The sequence below is a fragment of the Giraffa tippelskirchi genome, chromosome 11 (genome assembly GCF_054371585.1).
Source record: "Giraffa tippelskirchi isolate mGirTip1 chromosome 11, T2T-mGirTip1v1.2.pri, whole genome shotgun sequence".
NCBI classification, from domain to species: domain Eukaryota; kingdom Metazoa; phylum Chordata; class Mammalia; order Artiodactyla; family Giraffidae; genus Giraffa; species Giraffa tippelskirchi.
Window position 1 is genome coordinate 136,214,115 of NC_137285.1, and position 22,145 is coordinate 136,236,259.

Genomic DNA, 22,145 nt, shown 5'->3' on the forward strand with positions numbered 1-22,145 from the left:
GAAGTACAATTCTTTGTCAAAATGAAATCTCACTCAGCAGTCTAGTGTATAACATTGATGCCAGAGGGAGCTCTGTGGCTGGGATGGGGACTCCTGGGGAGGTGCCTAGCCCGCACCTAAGCCTTTGCTTCGACCTCTGTGTTTCTGAGGCGCCTCCAAGGAAATACCTAGTTCCATGGAACAGAAAGACAAACATTGTTTCCAGTGTTTCTAGTGACTACAAATACCTATTCCACTTTTCCTCTCTCCTCCAAAACAAAACAAGAAAAAAAGTTGAAAACCCTGGAGGTGACACAAGACGGCCAAGGTCATTCCTTGTCCAGTGTTCTTTCTGTGAAACTCACCAGGGCTGGTTTCTCACGTGATTAGAGCCTGAAGATCAGCCTGGAAGCCAGTTTGCCTCCAGTTGCTGCAGGAAAGTGTCCTCTTGGTCACAGATGGCTTGGCCAACTCAGCTACTACTGTAGCATTTATCAGTGTGCCTGCTGGTCAAGTGGGGCTCTTTGTTTCAGACGGGCCACCCCTTGAGACGTGGAATGTCAGCCACTGAGCAGCTGGGGAACAGTAAGTCCAGTGATCTTTCAGCCCCAAATACTCTCCCTGAAAATGCAAGAGGAGCAGCCCCTAGTCAAGCAGGCTCTTCCTAACTCAAAACTCACACTGAACTACATAGCATTTGTTCTAAATGTTTGTCTCCCCTGCAAGTTCATATGTTGAAATCTTAACTCCCAGTGTGAGGGTGTTAGGAGGTGGGGCTTTTGAGAGGTAGTTTAGGTCATGTGAGTAGAGCTCTCGTGAATGGGATTAGTGCCTTTATAAGCAGAGACTCACAAGAGAGCTTGTCCTCTCTCTCCCCCTCCATCCCCTTCTCTCCCTCTTGTGAGGATAGGACAGGACAGAGAAGATGACTCTCTGCAAACCAGAAGAGAGTTCTCACCAGAACCGAACCATACTGGCATCCTGATCGTGGACTTCTCAGCCTCCAGAACTGTGAGAAATAAATCGGTTGTTTAAGCTACCCAGTCTATAGTACTTTGTTATGGCAGCCTGAACTAAAGCAGTGGTGATGGCAGCACAATTTCGTGACTGCATGAAATGCTGTCTGATGGCTAAAATGTTAAATTTTCTATGATGTGTATTTTAGCACAACAACAGCAACAGCAATAGTAAACTTTCATTGACTTCCTGTTTCTTGGAGATTAAGTTCAAACTTCCTAGTATAATTTACAAACTGGCCCCTGCTTACCCCCTAGCCTCATATCTTGCTGTCCTCCTTCAACCTTTTCATCTGATCAAATGTTCCAATTGCTCTCCAAAATCAAAATGGGATTACTTTGCCTTAGAAATGCTGGCAAGGCTCCTTCAGGGTCTTGTCACAGTTTCTGGTAACCTCTATCATACTCTGTGTGTCTCACCAGGCAAGAATTCCATTCAGATTTACTTTCAGTAGTCCAAGTTAGCAATAAATGCTGCATTTCTTTTCAAATATTGCATCACAATGTTACAGACAGATATGGAATTATAATGCAAAGTATGATTTTTCAAACTCCAAAATGCCTCCACTGAGGAATACGACAATCTCCTCCCTTTTCTGAGATTTGCTGAGTAGAATAGATGGGGGGAAATGGATTAACGTTCACGTAGATAGGAATATAAATGGGAGCAAGAAAGAAGGGATCGATGTGTGGGTGGGTGAGAGGAGGGATAAAATGATGAATGGATATGTAGATGATGGATGGATGGATGGATGGATGGATGATGTGTGAATACATGTATGAACAGATATGTGGGTATGGATGGATAGAGGGGAGAATAGTATACAGATGGATGTGGATTTACAAAGAGATGTGAAAAGATTAAGAATAGATGGAAGAGAAGTTGTATGGGAGGGTGGTTGGAAGAAAATGTGCTTGATGGATGGGTAGACGAAAGGATATGTGGTTGGATACATGGCTGGACAGGAGGCTGGGTGCATGTGAGTGCATACTGGATGGACAGGAGGGTAGATAGACGTGTGAGCCCTGGAGAGATGTAAGATAAAATGGGTAGACAGAGGAATCCGTGGGTGTTTGGGAGGATGAGTGAGAGTGTGAGTAAGCCAAGGAGGAATGGATGGATGGAGCCAGGTGCCAGCCTGGGACCGGAAGATGATGCACAGGTCAGTAGAGCCAAATACCAGCCCCACGGCTGGCTACCGTTAGCTTTCCCTGAGCAGTCCAGGTAAGAATCAAAAATCCACCCGAAGCGTGTTAATGAACTCCTCTTTCAAGGGAAGGACGATGAGCTCTTCCTCCCTCCCCTGGAAGAATCGCAAGCTCCCGACCATGGGCAGGGAAAAAACAGACTTCCACTGTCCCAGCCCCTCTCCCAGAATATTCAGCTGCCTGTGAAACCCACAGAGAAGAGTTCCTCAGCCAGAGTCAAAAGAGAAACTTCGCGGAGGGGAGAGGCCAGAGACTGAAACCAAAGGGGAGAAGTTTCAGGATTCAGTCATTCCCTCCTGCGTCCAGAGGCTGCGCTCCCAGCCGCCAGGAGAGAAAAGTCGGTGCGTCCTGGGTGCACGGGGACCCCTCGGCCCTCTGGGGTGCGCGCCCAGGCACCCCGCTTTATTATCTCGGGGGAGAACAGGGCGGGGGCGAAGGGGCCAGGGCTAAGGAGAGCTGGTACGTCTTTAAACTTCTGCCGACTGCTTAGTCACAGCCCCCTCGCTTGGGTGTGTCCTCCGTCGCTCCCTCCCTCTTAGGTCACTCTCTCAACCCTCGAATAAAAACTGCACCCAACTTCCGAGGCGCCCTCATTGCCAGCCGGACCCCAGCCTCCGACAGGTTCGGGCGCCCTGCTTGCCCAGTGCTCCGCCGGCCCCCGTCCAGCGCCCGGCCCCTCCGGCTCTGCTCCGCTCGCTCTGTCGGTCGCTCCGACGCCATGGACACGTTTTGGTGGTGCGCAGCTTGGGGACTCTGCCTCGTGCAGCTGAGCCTGGCGCAGATCGGTGAGTGCCCGCTCGGACGGGAGGGAGTGGCCCGGACCAAGCCGGCAGGCAGCCGCGCGGGCTTCGTTGGCCCTGGGGGGGGCCAGGGTCAAGTGGGCGGCGAGCGGTTGGGATTTGGCGAAGGAGGACCGGGCGAGGATTTGCGCTAAGCTCTTGGAGAGCCTGTCGGTGGGAAGCACCGTTTTGTGGAATGGCAAAGAGAAAGAGCACAGAAAAGTTTGCTGGGCAGGCTGTTGGCGCGCGGTTTGGGATGGGATGGTTGGGGTGGTTGGAGCCGGTGGAGCAGAAGGCAGAAAGGAACTGTACTCCTGGGTGCGCGCAGCCTGTGTCTGGATTAAGAGGCTCCTGTGCCCAAGGGCGCTTGAAGCCAGGCTGCGCAGGACAGGGACAGGGGCTGGGGTAGCGACCGGGGTGTTGGTGAGGTGGCCATAGAGGTGGGCACTGTTGCCATATCTGAGAGTTGGTGGCAGCGAGCTTCCCAGAAAGGGATTCTGAGTTCCTGTGGCTCCCCCATTTCACCTAGGTTCCAAAGCTCTTACAGTTGGCTCCAGTCACTAACAATCTTAATGCTTGTGGGAACTTGAACCTTCTCTGTGGCAAGGTTCTGGGTCGCCACGAGGTGCCAGCCTGGGGCAGGGAGTGTGAGTGGGAGAGGCAGTGACTCGGCCAGCTGCTCCATCCTGGCAACCTCCTGCAGTCTGCCAATCAGTTAGGGGAAATCCAGACAGTCATGTGGCTCCCGGTGCCTGGCAGCCTCGGAGCAGGACAGGGAAGCAGGCTCCTAGGTGGCATCAGGGATCCCGGAGCCGGTATCCCAGCCCCACAGGGTCTGTGCCTCTCGGGGGCTGTCGAGGAAGTGGCTGCGTGTGAGGTATTTTGGCGAGGCTGAACTCCAAGCATTCCTTTTCTTTGTCTTTATATGTACAGATAATTACATGGCTGATTTGCTTATCACTAGCAAAATTAATTTTTCTTTTAAGAAGTGCCAGCTGGGTCATTAAAACAGCTCAACCTATGGTTAATTCTACTCAGCAAGTGTTTATTAAACCCAGCTATGGGGGTACCAGGAAAGTGAGAGACACAGTCCTACCGGGATACTTTAGACTGAGGATAAGTGAGTGTCTAGGATTTAGATTCCTGAATCAGAAAAATAATAATTAATAATAATAATAATTAACAGTAATCAGAATGACAACACCAGCCACCATTTATTATACATTTGGGCTGGACCAAGCACTGTGCTAAATTCTTTACATGTGTTATCTCGTTTTACCCTCAACAATGGCCCACTGAGAAGTGTCCTATCGTTAGCCCTGTTTTACAGGAGGGCAACAAACCGAAGCTCAGAGAGGTTAAGTGACTTGCCTGTGTTCACACAGTCAGAAGACTGCTGGTCCTGTGAACCAAGCTTCTTTGCCTGTTGCTTAGTTAGAACTGGTTAGGCTGTATGTATGACATGGACAAACCCAGAAAGGATTTTGTGGAAGGAGGTGATGGACCAGAGGCTTTAGAGGAGGCTTTTAAAGGGAACTGGAGCTCCAAGGAACTCTTGAAAGGCAGAAAGACTTGGGATGGGAGAGAGTAGGGGAAGATTTCAGGGAGAGCTGTGAGCCTGGCCTCAGGGAAGAGCTTGAACCAGGCTGGTGTCTCCCTTGCCTATAGGGAAGTCTATTCATATGTTACCTCCCCGGGGCCTCTTCTGCTTTGCTTCTGAAGATTCTGACTCCTGACTCCTTCTATCCTGTAGCCCAAGTTCTTCTAAAGGACCCCATCCCCCGATATTTGGCATTGTCCTGACCCTTGAAGTTCCTCCCTTCCCCCCAGATGGGCAGGCTCATCCTGCTCTGGGTTTCCGTGGTCCCTTTGGGCAGCGTCATTTGGAGGAAGCGCAAAAAAAATGCCAGTAGCAATAACTGCCTGGGCCCAGGCTTTCATGCGCTTGTAAAGCTGTTTGGAAGGAACTGAGACTTGGAAAGGAGATGGACTTAACAGTAGGCTCGGGCTGGGCAGGCAGAGAGAGGAAGGACAAAGAGGAGGCGGGGAGACTCTTCTGCTGCCCCACCAGCGAAAGTGGTGGGCTCCAGAGGACAATGTGGACATTTGGGCAAGTGGCAAGGCTTTGGGGAGGAAGAAAGTGTCTGATCTTCATACTGAAAAGCAAGAAGTAGAGACATGGCCAAATACAGTTAAGCAGCATTGGACCCAAACTTTCAAAGGTGGAGAACAGATATCTTGAACTAGGTTTCACATGTGGAAGGAAGAAAGTGGCCCTGGCTAAAGGGCAGTGAAGGGAGCCCTCTGTACCTGTCTGCCTCCTTTCCTCTGTGGGTGAGATGTCCTTGCTAGAGAATTGTGCCCCTGGTGTTTAGAAAGAGGGCTGCATCTGAGAACTCTGGGGCTTTGGGGGCGGTTGGCACCCTTCTGATCCCTCTGAGCATTAGAGACCCCTCTTTCTGGGAGTTAGACTTTTGGCTGTGTTTTCCCAGGTGAAGCAGCAACAAAGCAAACCTCCATTCCCGCTGAGGTTGGTTAGCATCAATTAATTCAGTTGTTCCCCAAATACACAATGGACATCTTCCTTCCTGCAAAGGCACAGTGCCAAGTAGGTGTGTTTGAGTCTTGCAGCCAGTAGAAAAAGTTTCCGTTCTTTTTCCAAATTGGCCCTTGCAATTTGGAGAGGCTGCTCGGCAGCGTGAAATTCTTAGTTTATGACAGACCCCTTTCCACTCATTCAAGAAATATTTCTTGAGTCACTATTGTAGACTCAGAGATGGAGACTCCAAGGATCATTTAGAAAAACCCTTTCTTTTTCCCAAGGAGGAAATAGATCCCCAAAGAGAGAAAGGTGACTTCCCCTCTCTCAGGCCGAGTGTTAGCACAGGACGCCTTCCAAACCTCAGGTTTCTGAAATACCTTGATCCTCCAGGACTGAGCCCCACCTCCACTACTTACAGTGAGTGGGGAATGTGTGGTCTACAGAGGTAGCAATATTTATTTCACACCTTAAATTGCTGTCTTAAAACGTTGCTCAATACAACTTTATGTTTTCCTCCACAACATATCCAGTTTGAGTTTAATGTAAGAATAAAGATGATAAATTTCTTCTTATCAAGCAAAGTGGCTGCTTGGGGTAGACCCTCTGTCCTATCCAGTGTCTCCTGGAGTGTTGCTGGATCCCTCTCAGCAGCATCCCAGCTTTAAAAGCCTGACACTCGGTTCCTCTACGAAGTAGGGTCCTAGATCTGCAGGAAATACCATTTACCGAGCACTGACCCTGGTGGCTCAGTAGCAAAGAATCCGCCTGCAAGGCAGGAGATGCAGGAGATGTGGGTTCGATCCCTGGCTCAGAAAGATCCCCTGGAGGAGGAAACGGCAACCCACTCCAGTATTCTTGCCTGGAAAATTCCATGGCCAGCGGAGCCTGGAGGACTACACAGTTCATGGGGTCACAAAGAGTCGGACACAGCTGAGCACACGCGCACACAACTTCACATGAGGCATTCAGCCATGGGCTTTGAACAGGTTATCCTATATAAGCTTCACAACAGCCCTGTGTATGTTTAGCAATCTTTCCATTTCATTTTCTAGATAAAGAAGTTGAGAGGCTCAGGGAGATGGAATGACTTGCCCGAGGACACACAGCTAAATTGTGTGAGGCCAGCAAACGTGAAGCCTGGGATGAGCGGCTTTCCTCTTCCCCGGCAGGCTGAGAACTCTTGGCTGCCCTGCTCTGCCCTGGCCTGTCTCTCTCCAGTCCTGGCCACAGCTGTCGAGAGATGCCAACCTAGCTATTTGTTACTAAAATAAGTCAATTCCCTTATCAGAGTCCAGCTGCCCTTCTAGACATGCTCTCATTTGCAGGCTTGGAAAAAAGGGAGAGGCTGTTCCTTGTCTAAGAGACAAGTCAGGGCAAGGCTTTCTGCCTGGATACGAAAAAAAAGGGGGGGCCTTGCAGAGGCTCTGACCCTGCAAGCATTCTAGGTGCAATGACCCAGGAAGCCCCCTTGTTACATGCTCAGTGGAAACCCTCAGCGTTTAGCTGGTTGTGTGTGCCCCAGTGAGGGGGAATGTCAAGGACCCCGGTGAAGAGCTGATACGGTTCTCTAGAAAAGGCAAGGATCTTGAACAGAAAGTCAATGTGGGGTGCGAGGTGACATGTGGCCACTCAAGTGATATTTCAGCTTGGCCTTGAGTGTCAGACGGTTCCAGGCGGGGAGTCCCTGATGAAGAGGAGGTTGTGGGAGGGAAGCGGGCCTCCCCCGGCCACCCATCCTGGCTAGGATGGGGGCTGAGTTACAGGCTACCCTTGTGTTTCCCCGCACCTCCTTTTTAGTTGACTCTACCCAGAGACTGAAAGGGAAGTGGGTCTTGTGAAAGAATGAACTGAAGCAGGTGGCAAATCCCGCCAGACCAAGTGGAGTTCTCAAAGGGGATCTTTTTTGCTTCAGAGAGAATGTCTGAGGGGTTGCCCAGCCAGATGATGCTGATGATTCAACTTCCTTTGTGTCCTTGTTTCAATGGGAAACACACCAGTGTTCTCTAGACTCACCAGGGAAGGCTGATGCCTCCAACCTTAAATTGGAGCGCCACTCTTAATCCCTTAGCAAGTTGATATTTTTCTTAAAAAGTGTGCTCCCTCGAAGCTGCCCAGCAAGGATTTGGGAAGCCAGCCCGATGTGCCCAAGTAAAGAAGGGGTGTTTTCTTAAGTGTGTGGTTGTGGGATCTGGCTTGGCATGGACACCGCGGTTGGGAACTCTGGATTTTCCAGGAGGGTCAGGATTTCAAACATGCATATATTCTACCAGTTGAAGTCCAATATATATTTTTACTTAATACAGACTTTTTGTACAAATAAGTGCATGGCTTTGTGTGATTAGAAGTCAGAAACTTGCATGGATTTTTGCATAAGTGAAAATCACATCTCTACAGCTCATGAATGAGCCTAATTAAATTACTATCCAATTAAATTACTATCTGGTTCAGAAAATTTATACTTTGGAAAGGAATATTTGTGCCCCTCTGCTCTCTCTTTCTTGATCATCCCAATATGTGAAGCCCCAGGAAAAATGACATACTGGGTTTTTGCTTGCTAGATGTGGACATATACATGGTGGGCGTGCCCATAGGTGTGTAAGTATCTGAACGCATGTGTCTACCCATAATGTGGTATTGCTAGTCAGTCGTTAAGCTTGTATAAGGTGTCTTCTGTGGGTTCCACACCATACTGGGTATCACAGGGGAATTAAATGTGAGAGATGCAGGACTCTATCCAAGAACCTTAAGGTTCTACGTGTGGAGTGGAGCACTGTACCACGCACAGAGTGACAGCCTGGCCAACTAGGACCATAGGACTGACAGCCTTGCTGAGCTGAGGCACAGCCAGGAGGGCTGGGGACTCAGTGATGAGGAAAAGGAGGGGGCCGTGTGCACAAGAGAAGACTGGAGCATCTGAAGAAGAGGGAATGAGCTCGGGCAGTGTGTATTTCTGTTTCCCTGCCGTTCGTTTACCCACTCTCGAGCAAGTTCATTAACCAGACAGTATATCAGCAAAAGCGCACGCACTTGCTGCCTGTTTGGTACACCAAGCGGTTAGATCTCGAGAGCTCATGGTCAGCAGGGCACAGTCCTTGCTCTCGAGTAGCTTGTGGTTGAGTGGAAGGTTTCCTGGATAACAGCTGATGGTGCATCTCTGGTTTATTCACACTCTAGATTCTGATAGCACACGCCTGCCACTGCCGCCCCCAACCCCGACCCTGCCAGGTATGACAGCCTATATGGCCTCCAGACATGGCCAAATGGGGGTGGTGATAAAGTCACCCCCAGCTGAGAATCCCTGACGTCACTGAATGCTGGCCAACCTCGTCTCTGATGAAGAGATATCTGGTCCCTGTAGATCCCCAGTTAATTAGCCTAAAAACTGCACAGGAAAATTAAGATCAATAAGCATATTTATCTTCTGGGGCCAAGAGGTGCTCATGACTTTCACACTTCTCATTGGCGGAAAACCCCAGACCAGATAGATCTTCTCTTATCTCTCTTCTGCAGTGTTGTGGGGGGCCCCCCTGACATCAGGGATGGAATCGCATTCATTTTTGTAGTCTCAGAACCCAGTCCTGGCCCATATTTGTTATCCATTACTGTTGAACTGAAATGAATATTTAGAATATAGAAATTACTACATCCAGGTATACGAAAACATGCTGCACAGTCTACCTAAGATGCAGAGGCCTTTATCTATGTATGATGATGGTGGTGAGGACTGCCTTCAGGACAAGGCTGAGATGAGTGCTTGCCTGGACAGCTGCCCACCACAGGACTCGTTTTTGGTCTGCCCAAGTAGGGAGATCACCCAGCTGTTTGTGGCTTTGGTGGCTGCTTGCCGTGACTGGGGACATCTGTCTAAGGACAGGATGACTCACTTCTTGGGCCAAGAAGAGAGTGGGAGCTAGGCCGGATGATGACACCCAGTCCTACATTGAAACCTCAAAATAAAACACTCCTGGGCAGTGGCCCGCTTGGAACTCTGGCTTATTTTGGAGGTGCTAATCTGACGTTGGAGTTCTTGGGTGAGAGACCCACACTCTCCCTTCCAACCCCTCCAACACTGCCCCCCTCCAATTTCTGGAAGGTGTTAGCAGCTGGCAGAGAAGTGGAAGTACTTCCCAGAAGATCCTTGCCTTCTCTGTGGGTCTCCTGTAGCTACTAAAGGTCTCCAGCAAAGCCTGACATCTGATATGGAGGCCAATGGTGCTTTGTCTCCACGGTCCTTGCCACGTGTGAAGCTGACCACGAACGAGGCAGGTCCTGCCTACCCATCCGTGGCTCATCCACCCCGTGAAACTTGGGGGCAGGATGAGGGGTGAGTGTCATGGGGGTCTAGAACCTCACAAACCCAGATTTCCCTGAGTTTGGGGGTGCATCGGCAGCCTGGGTGTGTCCTCTTGAGGCAAGAGTCTCTCTTAAGAGCAAGTGTGGGCAGATAGGTCCCAGGTGGGTGGGGAGGGGCTGAGTCACCAAGGAGGTGATTTGCAAAACCCAGGTCCCCAAAATCTTTCCTGAGTCTTCAGCTTTTGAGAGTGAACATTAATTGCAAAATTCTAGGGAGAGAGACAATTCACAGAGACCAGTAATTTTGAGACTTTGCCATGGTGTCATAGTGAGTCTCCTTGATCTGTGCCTGAAAATTCATCTTTTTAACCCTCAACCTTTCTGGAGAGTTAGAGCTCCTGTACCTTTTGGGTTTGTTTCTTTGCAGTTAGTTGTATATATTGGAGATACTGTCACTACTGCTAGTAATAATAGCAAACACAGAGTCCTGACCACATGCTGACATCATCCTGTTCCCTCTCCTAACATGTTTAATCCATGCACTAACCTTAGGAAGGCGTGCTTGTATTATCCCTCTTTTACATATGAGAAAACAGAGGCATAGAGAATTTGAGTAACTTGCCCAAGGCCACAGAGCTGGTAAGTAGTAGAGCTGGGTTTCAAGTCCAGGTGGTCTAGCTACAGGGTTTATGCCCTTGCTGACTGCATTGCTGTGCCTTCCTTAGTATATCAAGACATCAGGGTACCCAGAAACCCAAACAAGGATACCTGCTAGTATGCTTGCTGGTTGTCTTCATACCTGCTAATACAGTGCTGGGCAGGATCATAACAACCACAGAGCTGGATTTTCTCTCCCTTTATGTGCATGATGTCAGAGGAGGGGGCTGGAGCTGCAAATATGAAGGAGAAAGAAGTTGTCATGGAAATATCTTCCCATTCCTACTCTGTGCAGCTCAGTCACTCTGGTTCCTGGACAGAAGTCCTGCTTACTTCCATACAGGATGTGGAGTGGGGGGAGTTAAGGAAGGAGTAGAATTCAAGGGGGTGATGAATTGAGTCATTTGTTCAGTATTACTTCAGTACTTGTCCCCTGGATGGTGGGGAAGGTTGCTGCCTGGTGGCTCCATCATCTGGGACCTTGGCTCATGACAAGATAAAGTTGGGAAAGGAGCCAGTCGAACAGCAGTAAAAATGTTTGCCCTCAGCTTAAGGGTCCTTAATGCCAGGACCTTCTCTCTACCAGCTAGAATTGGAGACAGAAGGATAGACTCTGAGAGCGAAGAGCGTCAAGCAGCAGGCCATGCTCACCCTGGGCACGTGGAATCGGGCCCAAACTAGACATTTACTTATTCCCTTCTTCCCAGCTCCAGTGCAAACCTGTGGCTTGGCTGCCGTTTGTCCCAGCAGGTGACCTTTGCGTGGGAGAGGGCAGGTAGCATTTCTTCTGGGCGCCCTCCTGGAAGGGAGGAGGCAAAGGCCCCTGGAGACCTCTGACTCGACCTGCAGGTAGGCAGCTGGGCCTTTGTCCTGGGAGCTGCAACTCATCACAGAGCCCCATCTGTTTCAATTTCAGTACATCTTTCTGCACTTGAGTAGGTCTGCAGTGCCTTCTAGAAGAAACCACACATCAGTAGTGGATCTAGGCAGCATCTTCTACTTCCTCTCACAAAGAGAACCCACCAAGATATTAAAGTGGGGATGATAAGGCCTCTTCACAAGTGTTCACTGTTATGGAACTTGAGATGCCAGGGAGAAATGAACAGTTCCATGCAGCTCAGACCTGGCCTCTTGCCTCTGTCTTGAAAGATCATTTCTAGCCAGGGTGCTGGCTCCAAAAGTATTAAATGGTGTAAATACTGTGCGCCAGTTACAAATGTTGCCATTGCTACATGTGTCCAGCTCATGAAGCAGATTCCAACAGAGCTGAGCATCATCTTATAGCCTGTAGCAGACCAGCTGATGTCACTGAGTCAGCCCTTCAGCCACCAGTGAGTTTCAGGGCCACATTTCCCTACAAGGGGAGGACAAGAATACAGGTACCCACAAGAGAGCTGGTCACATGGACATAAAGCAGAGTTTCGAGAGACAAGTAATACTGCCATAAAAATCTCCTGCCCAGAACTTCATCTTTGTAGTGGATTCTCTGTGATGGAACTAGTTATGTTCCCAAGGTCAACCTTAGAGGTCAGATTCACCCCTCTAGACCAGCAGTCCCCAACCTTTTTGGCACCAGGAGCCAGTCTCGCGGACGACAATTTTTCCATGGACGGGGTGGGGAGATGGTTTCAGGTTTACCCACTGCTCACCTCCTGCTATGCAGCCCGGTTCCTAACAGGCTGCAGACCGAAACTGGTCCATGGCCCGGGGGATGGAGACCTTTGCTCTAGACTTCCTCAAGTGACTTTTGCTTTGCCCTTTTGTCTACTAGTTGTTTCTCCCTGATAATTCATGAAAACCCCACAAGCGTATTTCTGTCTAAAAAATTCAAAGGATGCTGCCGAGCTATATTATGGTCTCTGTTCTCTTTCACAGGTGAGTCGATAAGCGCCTTAGGGTAAAGCTTATGTTTTATGTACATTATGTACAATTTTGTATCCTTGAGGTTCCCATCTGTCAGTTTCTCAATTATAGTAGTTGTTCAATAAATGTTGGACTGAATGAATGAAAGTTCTAGATTTGGCTAGCAAAGCCACCTTTATCATTTACCATCTGTGATTTTTATAGGTTCTGGCTAATCTTTTTCATCTTTTTTAATCTTTCTGATCTATAGAAACCTGTGTGGTTTTTTTTCTTGTGCTTCCTATAGTGATCCTCACATCTCCTTGACATCACTTTACTATGCATTCTCTCTAATTTGAGAGTGTCTTTCTTCAAGTTTGACATATCAGGCAAGGCAGGAGAGGTTTAGAGCTCACTGGGTTTTTTCTAGTAGACCAAGAATCTTAATTTCCTAGAGGTCTGTCTGCCTCTCAGCCCCAGCACTGCCAAATCTGACCTTATGTACATGGAACCCAAGCCTCAAAATCATGTTCCAGTGATACTCAGAGAAAAGAGGTGGGCTTTTTGGTCACTGTTAAAAGGAAAAAAGGGAGGAGTTCTTCCTCCAATGGTTCTATACCGAACCAGCTGTTCCATGTGGTGGGATGGGAATGAGAAGATTGGCTTTGGAGGAGGGCTATGTGGAAGGAGGAAGGGCTGTGAAACAGGTTGATTCTCCTCCCGGCTCTGTTAGAGCACCATGAGCCCAGTGGTTGCACACATTAAGTGTCTAGAACAATGTTCAGCACATAGTGTCTGGAGCTCGGATCTAGCCCACAGAAGGCGCCTCGAAATAGAAATGACTATAATTCTTTAGCACCTCTCTGTAACTGATTCACTGTGTGACGCGGAGCCAATCATTTTACTCCAATTTGCCTCCAGTTTTCCATGTGTCAGATGAGACAGCAGGATTCTAGTTGATCTGTGCAGTCCTTTCCCAGCCTCACATTCTGTAAACCCACCATTCTGCAGGCCTGTGAACACCTAATCCTCATAAAAGTTAATGCAAAGAATAACACAACTATAGTGCAGTCCCTCCCCCCTCCGACTGCCCCCCGACACACAAAAGTGATGCTTGGTTTGTATGAAATATCAGAAGTGAATTATTAATCCATACTAGAAACAACAAGCATATGGACCGAGTTACACTCTAAACTTCAGTTGGCCGGATGGACTCCTGGGCCAAGGTGCTCTGCTCAGAGGACTCCGCCAGATCCTTCTGACCACTTGTGGGTGAGCAGATGAAGTCTAAGCCAGAGAACTTAGCAACAGGTGTCAGTCCCACAGCTAAAACTGCCCAAAGCCAGTCCTGGGATTAACCACAGGATCCAGATGCAATAGGGGTTCCCTTGTGGCTCAGCTGGTAAAGAACCTGCCTGCAATGCAGGAGGCCTGGGTTCAATCCCTGGGTTGGGAAGATTCCCTGGAGAAGGGAATCGCTACCCACTCCAGTATTCTGGCCTAGAGAATTCCATGGACTGTATAGTCCATGGGGTTGCAAAGAGTCAGACACGACTGAGCGACTTTCACTTCACTTCCAGATGCAATATTCTTTGAACAAACATTGCTTCAAGAGGCTAGAGAAGTCAACCCCTGAAGAAGAGACAGGATCGTGTCCTTCACTCTCAGAGCTCCATGAACACATTGGATTTCTCAACTTTCCTCAAGGGATCCCTATAACATGTTGGTTGCAAAATGAACCACAGTATTCCGCCAAAGCAGTGCTTAGAGGATGAGCTGTATCATCCTAGGGAAAAGAACTAGGATTGCCATAGGAATCTCAAAACAAAACAAAGAAATAAATATATACCAAGGTGGCACAGGTGGTCTTTTGAGATGGTGAGTTGCTTCTTCTATGGAGAAACTTCCAGACTCCTACTAAGATATTTATTTCTTTTCTGTGGAACCAGAGAAACTCTTCCTGCTCAGTGAGGGCAGGAAGTGGGGAAGGAAGTTAGAAAGACTATATTACTTAGGAGTTTGTTCAGGCGATAAGTTGGGTTTTCCTGGTGTCTCAGATGGTAAAGAATCTGCCTGCAATGCAGGAGACCCGGGTTCAATCCCTGGGTCGGGAAGATCCCCTAGAGAAGGAAATGGCAGCCCGTGCCACTATTCTTGCATGGAGAATTCAATGGATGGAGGAGCCTGGCAGGCTACAGTCTATGGGGTCTCAAAGAGTCAGACATGACTGAGTGACTAACCCTTCACTTCAAGGTGGTAGGTCAGAGACTAAATGCTCTGTTGGGATTCTGATCTTCTATCGGTCACTGAAAACCCTTGTCAGATCACAGTGCATCCTGGGTGTGCCCTGTTTCATATCCATCTAGAATCCACTGACCAGAAGTTGAAATACTTCTGAATGGATTCAGTTCTCCTATCATTGGCATTGCTCTCGGTAATGCTGGATACGGTCCAGTCATCTGTATCTCCAGTCAATCCCCCGACACTGCCTTCTAGGAGAAGTGAGAACCACATGTGGCCAGCGGAGGCTCAGCATGTTTTTCCATCTTAGTTACAGGATGACTGTGGGCAAGATTCTTCCTTTATTAGTTGCCTCTGTTTCTTTGGGTGTAAAATGGGGATAAACCCACTGATTCAATAGATGCACTAAACAACTATTATGTGATTGGCTTTGTGGAAAGAAGTGAGGGAAGCAGATCTAGTTTCTGTCCTCAGAGAATTTACTGTTTGGTGAAAGAAGAACTAAACAAGTGAAGAAAGTATATAAGAGAGCAGACATTTCTGTGTGTGGCAGTTGTGTAGGATGGTTTCATGGAAGCAGTAAAAATTTGAGGATGAATTGAGTGTGCTGCTGCTGCTGCCGCTGCTGCTGCTAAGTCGCTTCAGTCATGTCCGACTCTGTGCGACCCCATAGACCGCAGCCCACCAGGCTCCCCTGTCCCTGGGATTCTCCAGGCAAGAACACTGGAGTGGGTTGCCATTTCCTTCTCCAATGCATGAAAGTGAAAAGTGAAAGTGAAGTCGCTCCGTCATGTCCGACTCTTCGTGACCCCGTGGACTGCAGCCTGCCAAGCTCCTCCGTCCATGGGGTTTTCCAGGCAAGAGTACTGGAGTGGGGTGCCATCCGTGAGTAAGAAGATAAACAGAGAAAGGAGAGTGACTTAGGGAAGTGTAAAGAATGAACTGAAAGTTTAAAGTTGGGGAAATAAGTATGACTTGATTGGGGTCAGTAAGGGGCTCCATGCCCTTTAATTAAGAGACACCATGTTGAAGAACAGTGAAGGGTGATGTTGGGCAGATTCCAAGTGATCAAGTGGCACCATCTATGAGATTCCATTCCAGAGACTTGGAAGTTCTCATGACACCCTCTTTAGACAGTGCTAGACAGAGTTCAGAAAAAGGTCAGCTCCAACATTGGTTGAGATAAAAACTTTGGCAACTTTTGGCAGTTTAAGAGAATCGCAAACAGGCTCTACAGCAGGGCAGCAATAGCAAACAGATTTCAGCTCCTATATTGTTTCCCACTGATTACTTGAGGCTGCCTGAGAGGCTGTGCTAAGAAGCCAAACCTTTGCTCAGCCACAAAGATTGCATGCGTGCGTGCTAAGTCGCTTCAGTCATGTCCGAATCTCTTTGCAACCCTATGGACTGCAGTCCACCAGGCTCCTCTGACCATGGAATTTATGGATTGCAGGCCACCAGGCTCCTCTCTTCATGGAATTTTCCAGGCAAGAATATTGGTGGTGGTGGTTTAGTTGCTAAGTCGTGCCCGACTCTTGCGACCCCATGGACTGTAGCCTGCCAGACTCCCCTGTCCATGGGATTTCCTCTGCAAGAATCCTGGAGTGGGTTGCCATTTCCTTCTCCAGGGGATCTTCCTGAACCAGGGATTGAACCTGGGTCTCCTGCATTGCAGGTAGACTCTTTACCTTCCCAGCACAGAGATCGAACCCACATCTCTTATGTCTCCTGCATTGACAGGTGGGTTCTTTACCACTAGTGCCACCTGGGAAGCCCACAGAGAGTGCTGTGGTCAATTAATGATGTCTGTTATGGGCACAATATGGAGGATTTGACCCTTCTGTATCACACAGACATCACCACGATAGAGCAGCGGGCTTTTCTAGTGTACCTTTCTGATAGTGTGTGTAACGCTGGGACTTTAGCCCACTTAATCTGGTTAAATAGCCATACCATAGACTCAGTCTCCTTCCAGAATGGTATAAATGCAGCCTCTTTCCCAGAAGAGTTGGTTCCCTGAGCCTTCTCTTCTGATTCATTCACATTCTGTTTTCCCATCAACACTAGTGAAGTAAGGTGCTTGGAGCCAGAAATCTCCTCTGTTTGAACAAGGGCCAGACCTCATGGCCAGGGGTAGCTTCTCGCATCAACTTCTTCATCTGTAAACTGAGAAGACAAAAATGATTCCTCAGCCATGGGGATGATAGGAGGCATAGCTAACTCATGTTAGTTAAAGCCTTTGAAGATGAAAGGGTTGTATGCGCATGTTAATTACAACTTTTATCAGCCCTGGAGCCTCTGCATTCTCAGCTGCCACGGGGGCTCTTCCTTGCCTCCCAGATACAAACAGTAGTAGCATTCCACAGGCTGGCCCTGCTGGAGCATCCAAGTCAAGAAGGCTGGATTCTAAACTCAGGCTGGTCAGCCCACTCTGAGCCGCTCCAGTTTCTCCCTGTTCATCCCCAAGGGAAAAAAGCAAACTCACTGCCTGGGCAGGTAAGATAAGGTAGAACCAAGGGATAAACAAAGGCTCCATCAGGAGTCTACTGGAAATAGCCCCTGGGTGAGATTAGGACACTGCTCTAATTCCCACCGTGTCAAAGCCTAATTGTGTGACCCTGGGCTGCTGGCTTTATCTGTCTAATGTTTCAGTACACTGTGTGAAATGGCATGGGGGTAATAATCTGTCTGCCTCCCCTAGACCTCTCCACCTTTACCTGCTGGTGTAAAAGTGTTTTGTGCTGGTAGGCAGAAACATGTGATGTAGAAACTACAAGGTTCTATTATTACCTGAAGTCACTTTCCCTTCTATCTCTGTCTCCTGTTGCTGGTTGACCCCAGTCACTGAAATTGTAGTCTTCGGAATGCTCACCCGTCTCCTATGTGCTGCCCTCCTCTCTAGGGCAGCGCTTATCTAGGGCCCTTGGTATGTGCTCAAGTTCTTGATCCTGCCGTTTCCGGAGGCGGGCAGACGCAGCCAGCCTGCAGGGGATTGCGGTGCCCTGCCAAGTTGTGTCACAATACCCCTACTGCAGTGACTCAGTAAAAGTGCTGGAGGCAAATGAGGGAGGGTTTTCAGATGCTTTGCTCGGGCTTAGAAGGTGCAAGGCTGAGCTGCATCCTATAGCAGCACTGAATTATGGATCCAAAGAGGAAAAAGAGAAGAAAGGGCCCTAAGTGAGAAGTGTTCAGGATCTGGTGACACAAAGCCAATGATGATGGCGTGTCAGGATGGGGAAAGGTGCTGGAAATTAGAGAGTCCACCTCTTTCTTTTGGATGACTATGGGAAGGCCATCTCAAAGACTGCACATGACTTGCCCAAGGTCACACAACTGGTTAGAGTCAAAACTCTGGTTTCTGACCGTCCATCCAGTACCCTTTCCATTTCATCCTTTGAGATGATAGGAAAGGGCACTAAACAGAAGGACATATGGCTGACCAGGGCTAGAAGATTTGAAGGGACAGAGAGGAAGAGAAAATAGTCCTGGGTTTTGGGTTTTGTGTGTGCATGTGTGACACAATGGGAAAGAGTGCAGGTGTTTATACTCTGCTGGGGCCTTCGCTGTTCTCGGGTCTGGTTTCCTGTGTAGCACCTCGTGCATGCATACCTGGTATTTGTTTTGATCCTTTATGACTCAATGAACCAAAGGCCCAGCCTCACCTGGCCTAGCTCTTACCTAGCCTCTCTGAGCAGTCAGTGATTTTCAAACGGTGCATTTGTTTATTCAACATACATTTACTGAATACCAATATATGCCAGGCACTCTGCCAGGCACTAGGAATACAACCTTAAACAAGAGAGGCACAGTTTCTGCTGTGATGGGACTTCTGCTAGAGCTGGGAAGACGCTGTAAACAACTCATTACACCCTTGTTTAATTACACTTGTGGTCAGAGCTCAGAAGGAAAAGTACAGGAGCTTGTGAGAGCATGTAACAGGGAGACCGCGCCTGAATTGGAGCATCAGAGAAGACTTCTCAATGAATAGCGCTGACTGTGTTTGCAGGATCCCTAAAGCCCCATGTAGGGGGTGGAGCTACCTGTTGGACTTCTCAATCCCACCAGCTCTCAAGTCCAGCGTACAGTTTGGTAGGTGGGGTCAGAGCTCCTCATCACAACTCTAGCCATGACAGCTCCTGTTCTGGCTGCCTCACACGGGGTCCTCTGAATAAGAGGGCCAAAAAAGAAAGTTTTATTCCTCAAAATTCTGAAAGCAATAGGTTTGTCCTACCTGCCCTGCAATAGACAGGGGTGGGAAGAGAACCATGAGAACCTCCAAGTTGACTCAAACTTTTAGAAGCACATGTTGGGGAAATGAAGGAACCCAAACTCTGAGAAACAAAAAGTATCATTTTCCCATGGGAGAAAAATTCATAATTTACATAGGTATCTTGAGCATTAAGCCTTGGTTTAGGGTCAAATTTGGTCCATTTTATTGGAAGTTTCTTGGTCTTGTTTTGAACACTTTGGTAGCAGGAGTTTGAGGCCAGGGTCTGATTGATGTGTACTTAGGGGTTGGTTTGTAGGATGTCTTCCAGCAGCCATGCAGGTGCATCAGCTGGGTCCAGGCAGGAGGAGCAGGCAAGAGCCCTAGGATTCAGATGTCCAACTATTTGACTACAGGGGCCTCACTTTTTTATCTTTTGTTGGTGGTAAATACTTGGAGATGACCAGAGTGGACTCTATCGGAAGGGTGAGATAGATGTGGTAAGGAAAAAGCAAAAACAAAAAAAACCCCCACAAAGCATCACTTAGAATGCTTTCAGATAAAAGCACAGGCTGGGCTTCCCAGGTGGCACAGTGATAAAGAATCTGCTTGACAATGCAGGAGACGCAGGTTGGATCCATAGGTCAGGAAGATCCCCTGGAGTAGGAAATTGCAACCCATTCCAGTATTCTTGCCTGGAAAATTCCATGGACAGCAGAGTCTGGAAGGCTACAGTCCATGGGGTTGCAAAGGGTCGGACATGTGCACACACACATGCACAATGCTAATAGTATTTATCAATTAGCAGAATATAGGCACCAGCCATCCAGATGGTCAGTTATAAACAACTGTGTCTTCTAAACAAGAACAGATTGAGGTTATTCCCCCTCCCAGTGATGATGATGGCATCCTTTTCCTTTTGTTCAAATGTGCTTTCTTGGGTTGGAGAGATAAGGATGGAGTTATAGCTGTCATAATTGAACAAAAGCCACAGCCCATCTATGCATCAAGCCATGATGTGTCAGCCCATGTAATTGTTATCTGTCACGTATTTCTTGGTATACCCACATCAGTGCATGTCAGCTGGTATCACTGTAAGTAACAGAATAATCAGCCCTCAAAAATTGTTATCTAGCACAGCAAGAAGTATGGAAACAGGATGATTCCAGGAGCTCAATGATGTTATCAAAGATCCAGTTTTCTTCCAGCTTTCCACTCTGCCCCTCATTGTGTCTTCCTATAGTTTAGCCTCCTTCATGGTCCCAAATTGACTCTCACAGTTCCAGGCATCCTATGGAAAAACAAAACAAAAAGCAGTGTCTACCACCAGAAGAAGGAATACTTATTCATAAATATCTCTTCTAAAAAAATGGAAGGATGGCTTTTCCAGAAGTCCTTAATTGACTTCCCTTGGAGAAGGAAATGGCAACCCACTCCAGTGTTCTTGCTTGGAAAATCCCATGGATGGAGAAGCCTGGTGGGCTACAGTCCATGGTGTCGCAAAGAGTCAGACATGACTGAGCGACTTCGCTTTTCTTCTCATTGGCAGAATGGGGTGCCATTCCTTGGGAGACCTGCACTAACCCGATCACTGGCAAGGAGAACTCTGACCACAGTGCTCGACTTAGACCAGTCAGGATCCACCCAAATGAGTTAGGAGTTGGTGGCCTCCTGTTCCCAGCAGCACTTTCAATTAAAAGAATTTTATTGCATTGGTAACAATGTCTCTTATAATCAATAAGGCTCTAAGGGAGTCGACACACGACTGGTAGAGTTTGATTTGCAATTCTATGTAGGCAAAAAAAAAAAAAGGCAAGTTCTTGTGTTTTCTAAGTCACACCCTCACGCTTCTCCCGGGAAGACACACCTCACTGACAAGAGTTCACATGGGGGGCACTCTGCAGTTGGAGGCTTGGATGGTCTGGGTTTATACTCAATCACGATAGCTTTAACTTTATCTTTTTCTCTCTCCAGTAAAAGCATATCGGGAATAACCTTAAATCTGTTATAATTTACAAAAGATAGTCCATCTTTTGCACACTTGAGCACTTTATTATTAGAAACTCATCATTGCAGCTCATCTCAGCGCTGCTGGAGCTGCACTTTGCTGAGGACCACAAGTCTGTAGTGATCCATTTAAAAAGAATTACTGCGACCTTGGAAGAGCATCTCTTCCTGTAAATTATGAAATGATGAACCCCAAGGGAGAAGGCCGGCTTCCCTTTTCAAAAACTACACTCCTGGAGTGTTTTAATGTGTGTGAAGTGTGTTCAGCTCCATTATCTAATCCAGCACTCACATCAACTTCCCGGTTAGCATTATTACACTCCTGTAGAGGAGAGACGTTTAACGACTTTCCCAGGATCACAGAATTAATGCAGATTCAGGATTTGAACCCTAACTTCTCCCCTCTCAGAGTTAATGTTTCTGCAGCCACACTGTGTTGACTCCCCATGGATCAGACTTGCTTCAGGGAATCTAAATTGACTATTGAATTTTGTATGAATAATTGCTCTTTCATAAGCAGAAAAACTCCTTCCAAATATTAATAGTTTCTCTGAGTCCAAAGCTCAAGGGCCCAACATATTAACATTTTGATAAGTCCAAAGATGGACAGGTGGGTTTTCTGGGCCAGTGTCCTGCCTCCGTGCAGTGGGCTCATGAATCTAACAGCATGGAGGGAAACTCAGAATTTTTATATTTGTTTTCCATTCCTTTTTATCACTTAAGTATCATTAAAACATTTATAAGGACTGAATCCAGGGAAGAGAAACCCAGGGGATGTTTAATGTGGACCTCAAGAATGTGATGGTTTCTGACACAGGAAGGGGGCCTTGCTTCTCAAAATCTAATGATGAAAGAGCTAGAGGAAATGGATTCTATCAAACTGAAATGATTTACACTTTATTCTGAGATGAATTTCCTGACTGCGAGGCCTGCTGAGCCTGGCCTGCTAGTTCCCTGTCTATCCTTCAGTTCTCAGCTGAAATGACAATGCCTCGGGGAGGTATCTCTTGAGGACAGCAGAGGCCTTGGGGAGGAAAGGCTTCCCTTTAAACTAAGCGTTCAGCACCTTGCACTTCTGTTACAACATTTATTGTGCTGTGTGGTTGCCTTGTTGAGTGTTTGTCTTCTTCCCTGGACCATAGTCTACATCGGGGCAATGACCTTGCTGACCTTTTTCAATGCCCTGGTCTCAGTGCCTAGCACATTGCCCCTGGGGGCACTGGATAAAACCTTGTTGAATGAATAGACTTGGAATTGGTCTTCTCTTTTCTGAAAGCCTGTATCTACTTTACTATTTGGTTGGATTTGTGAGGTTGTGGCTTACCCTGGTGGATTCAGTCTGTGATGTCCAAATTCAGTTAAAAAAAAACAAC

General features: G+C 47.8%; 1 protein-coding gene and 3 long non-coding RNA genes across 48 annotated transcripts in view; 3 read left to right on the top strand and 1 right to left on the bottom strand.

Annotated features, from left to right (window-relative positions):
- The window catches only part of LOC145526838 (uncharacterized), a 45,285-nt gene extending 44,269 nt beyond the window's left edge, over positions 1–1,016 (top strand). Inside the window, exon 9 of the long non-coding RNA XR_014069226.1 lies at positions 890–1,016. This is a non-coding gene — a long non-coding RNA (uncharacterized LOC145526838). The remainder of the gene's footprint in view (positions 1–889) is intronic.
- LOC145526841 (uncharacterized) overlaps positions 1–20,570 on the bottom strand; it is a 37,874-nt gene extending 17,304 nt beyond the window's left edge. The window contains exons 1-4 of one of the 2 annotated variants that reach the window (XR_014069228.1): positions 17,349–20,570; positions 16,512–16,724; positions 11,196–11,428; positions 10,587–10,708 (exon numbers count right to left, since the gene is read on the bottom strand). This is a non-coding gene — a long non-coding RNA (uncharacterized LOC145526841). Of the gene's footprint in view, positions 1–5,129; positions 10,709–11,195; positions 11,429–16,511; positions 16,725–17,348 lie in introns of those variants that run through there. The other variant, XR_014069229.1, reaches the window with a different exon arrangement.
- The window catches only part of CD44 (CD44 molecule (IN blood group)), an 88,075-nt gene continuing 68,723 nt past the window's right edge, over positions 2,794–22,145 (top strand). For all 44 annotated transcript variants that reach the window (XM_081543499.1, XM_081543456.1, XM_081543467.1 and 41 more), the window contains exon 1: positions 2,794–2,989. In XM_081543499.1, the coding sequence (XP_081399625.1) occupies positions 2,923–2,989 (67 nt within the window). In that variant the 5' untranslated portion in view covers positions 2,794–2,922. The remainder of the gene's footprint in view (positions 2,990–22,145) is intronic.
- On the top strand, positions 11,429–20,458 carry LOC145526840 (uncharacterized). Its single transcript, XR_014069227.1, has 2 exons — positions 11,429–16,166; positions 19,432–20,458. It is a non-coding gene; the product is annotated as an uncharacterized LOC145526840 (long non-coding RNA).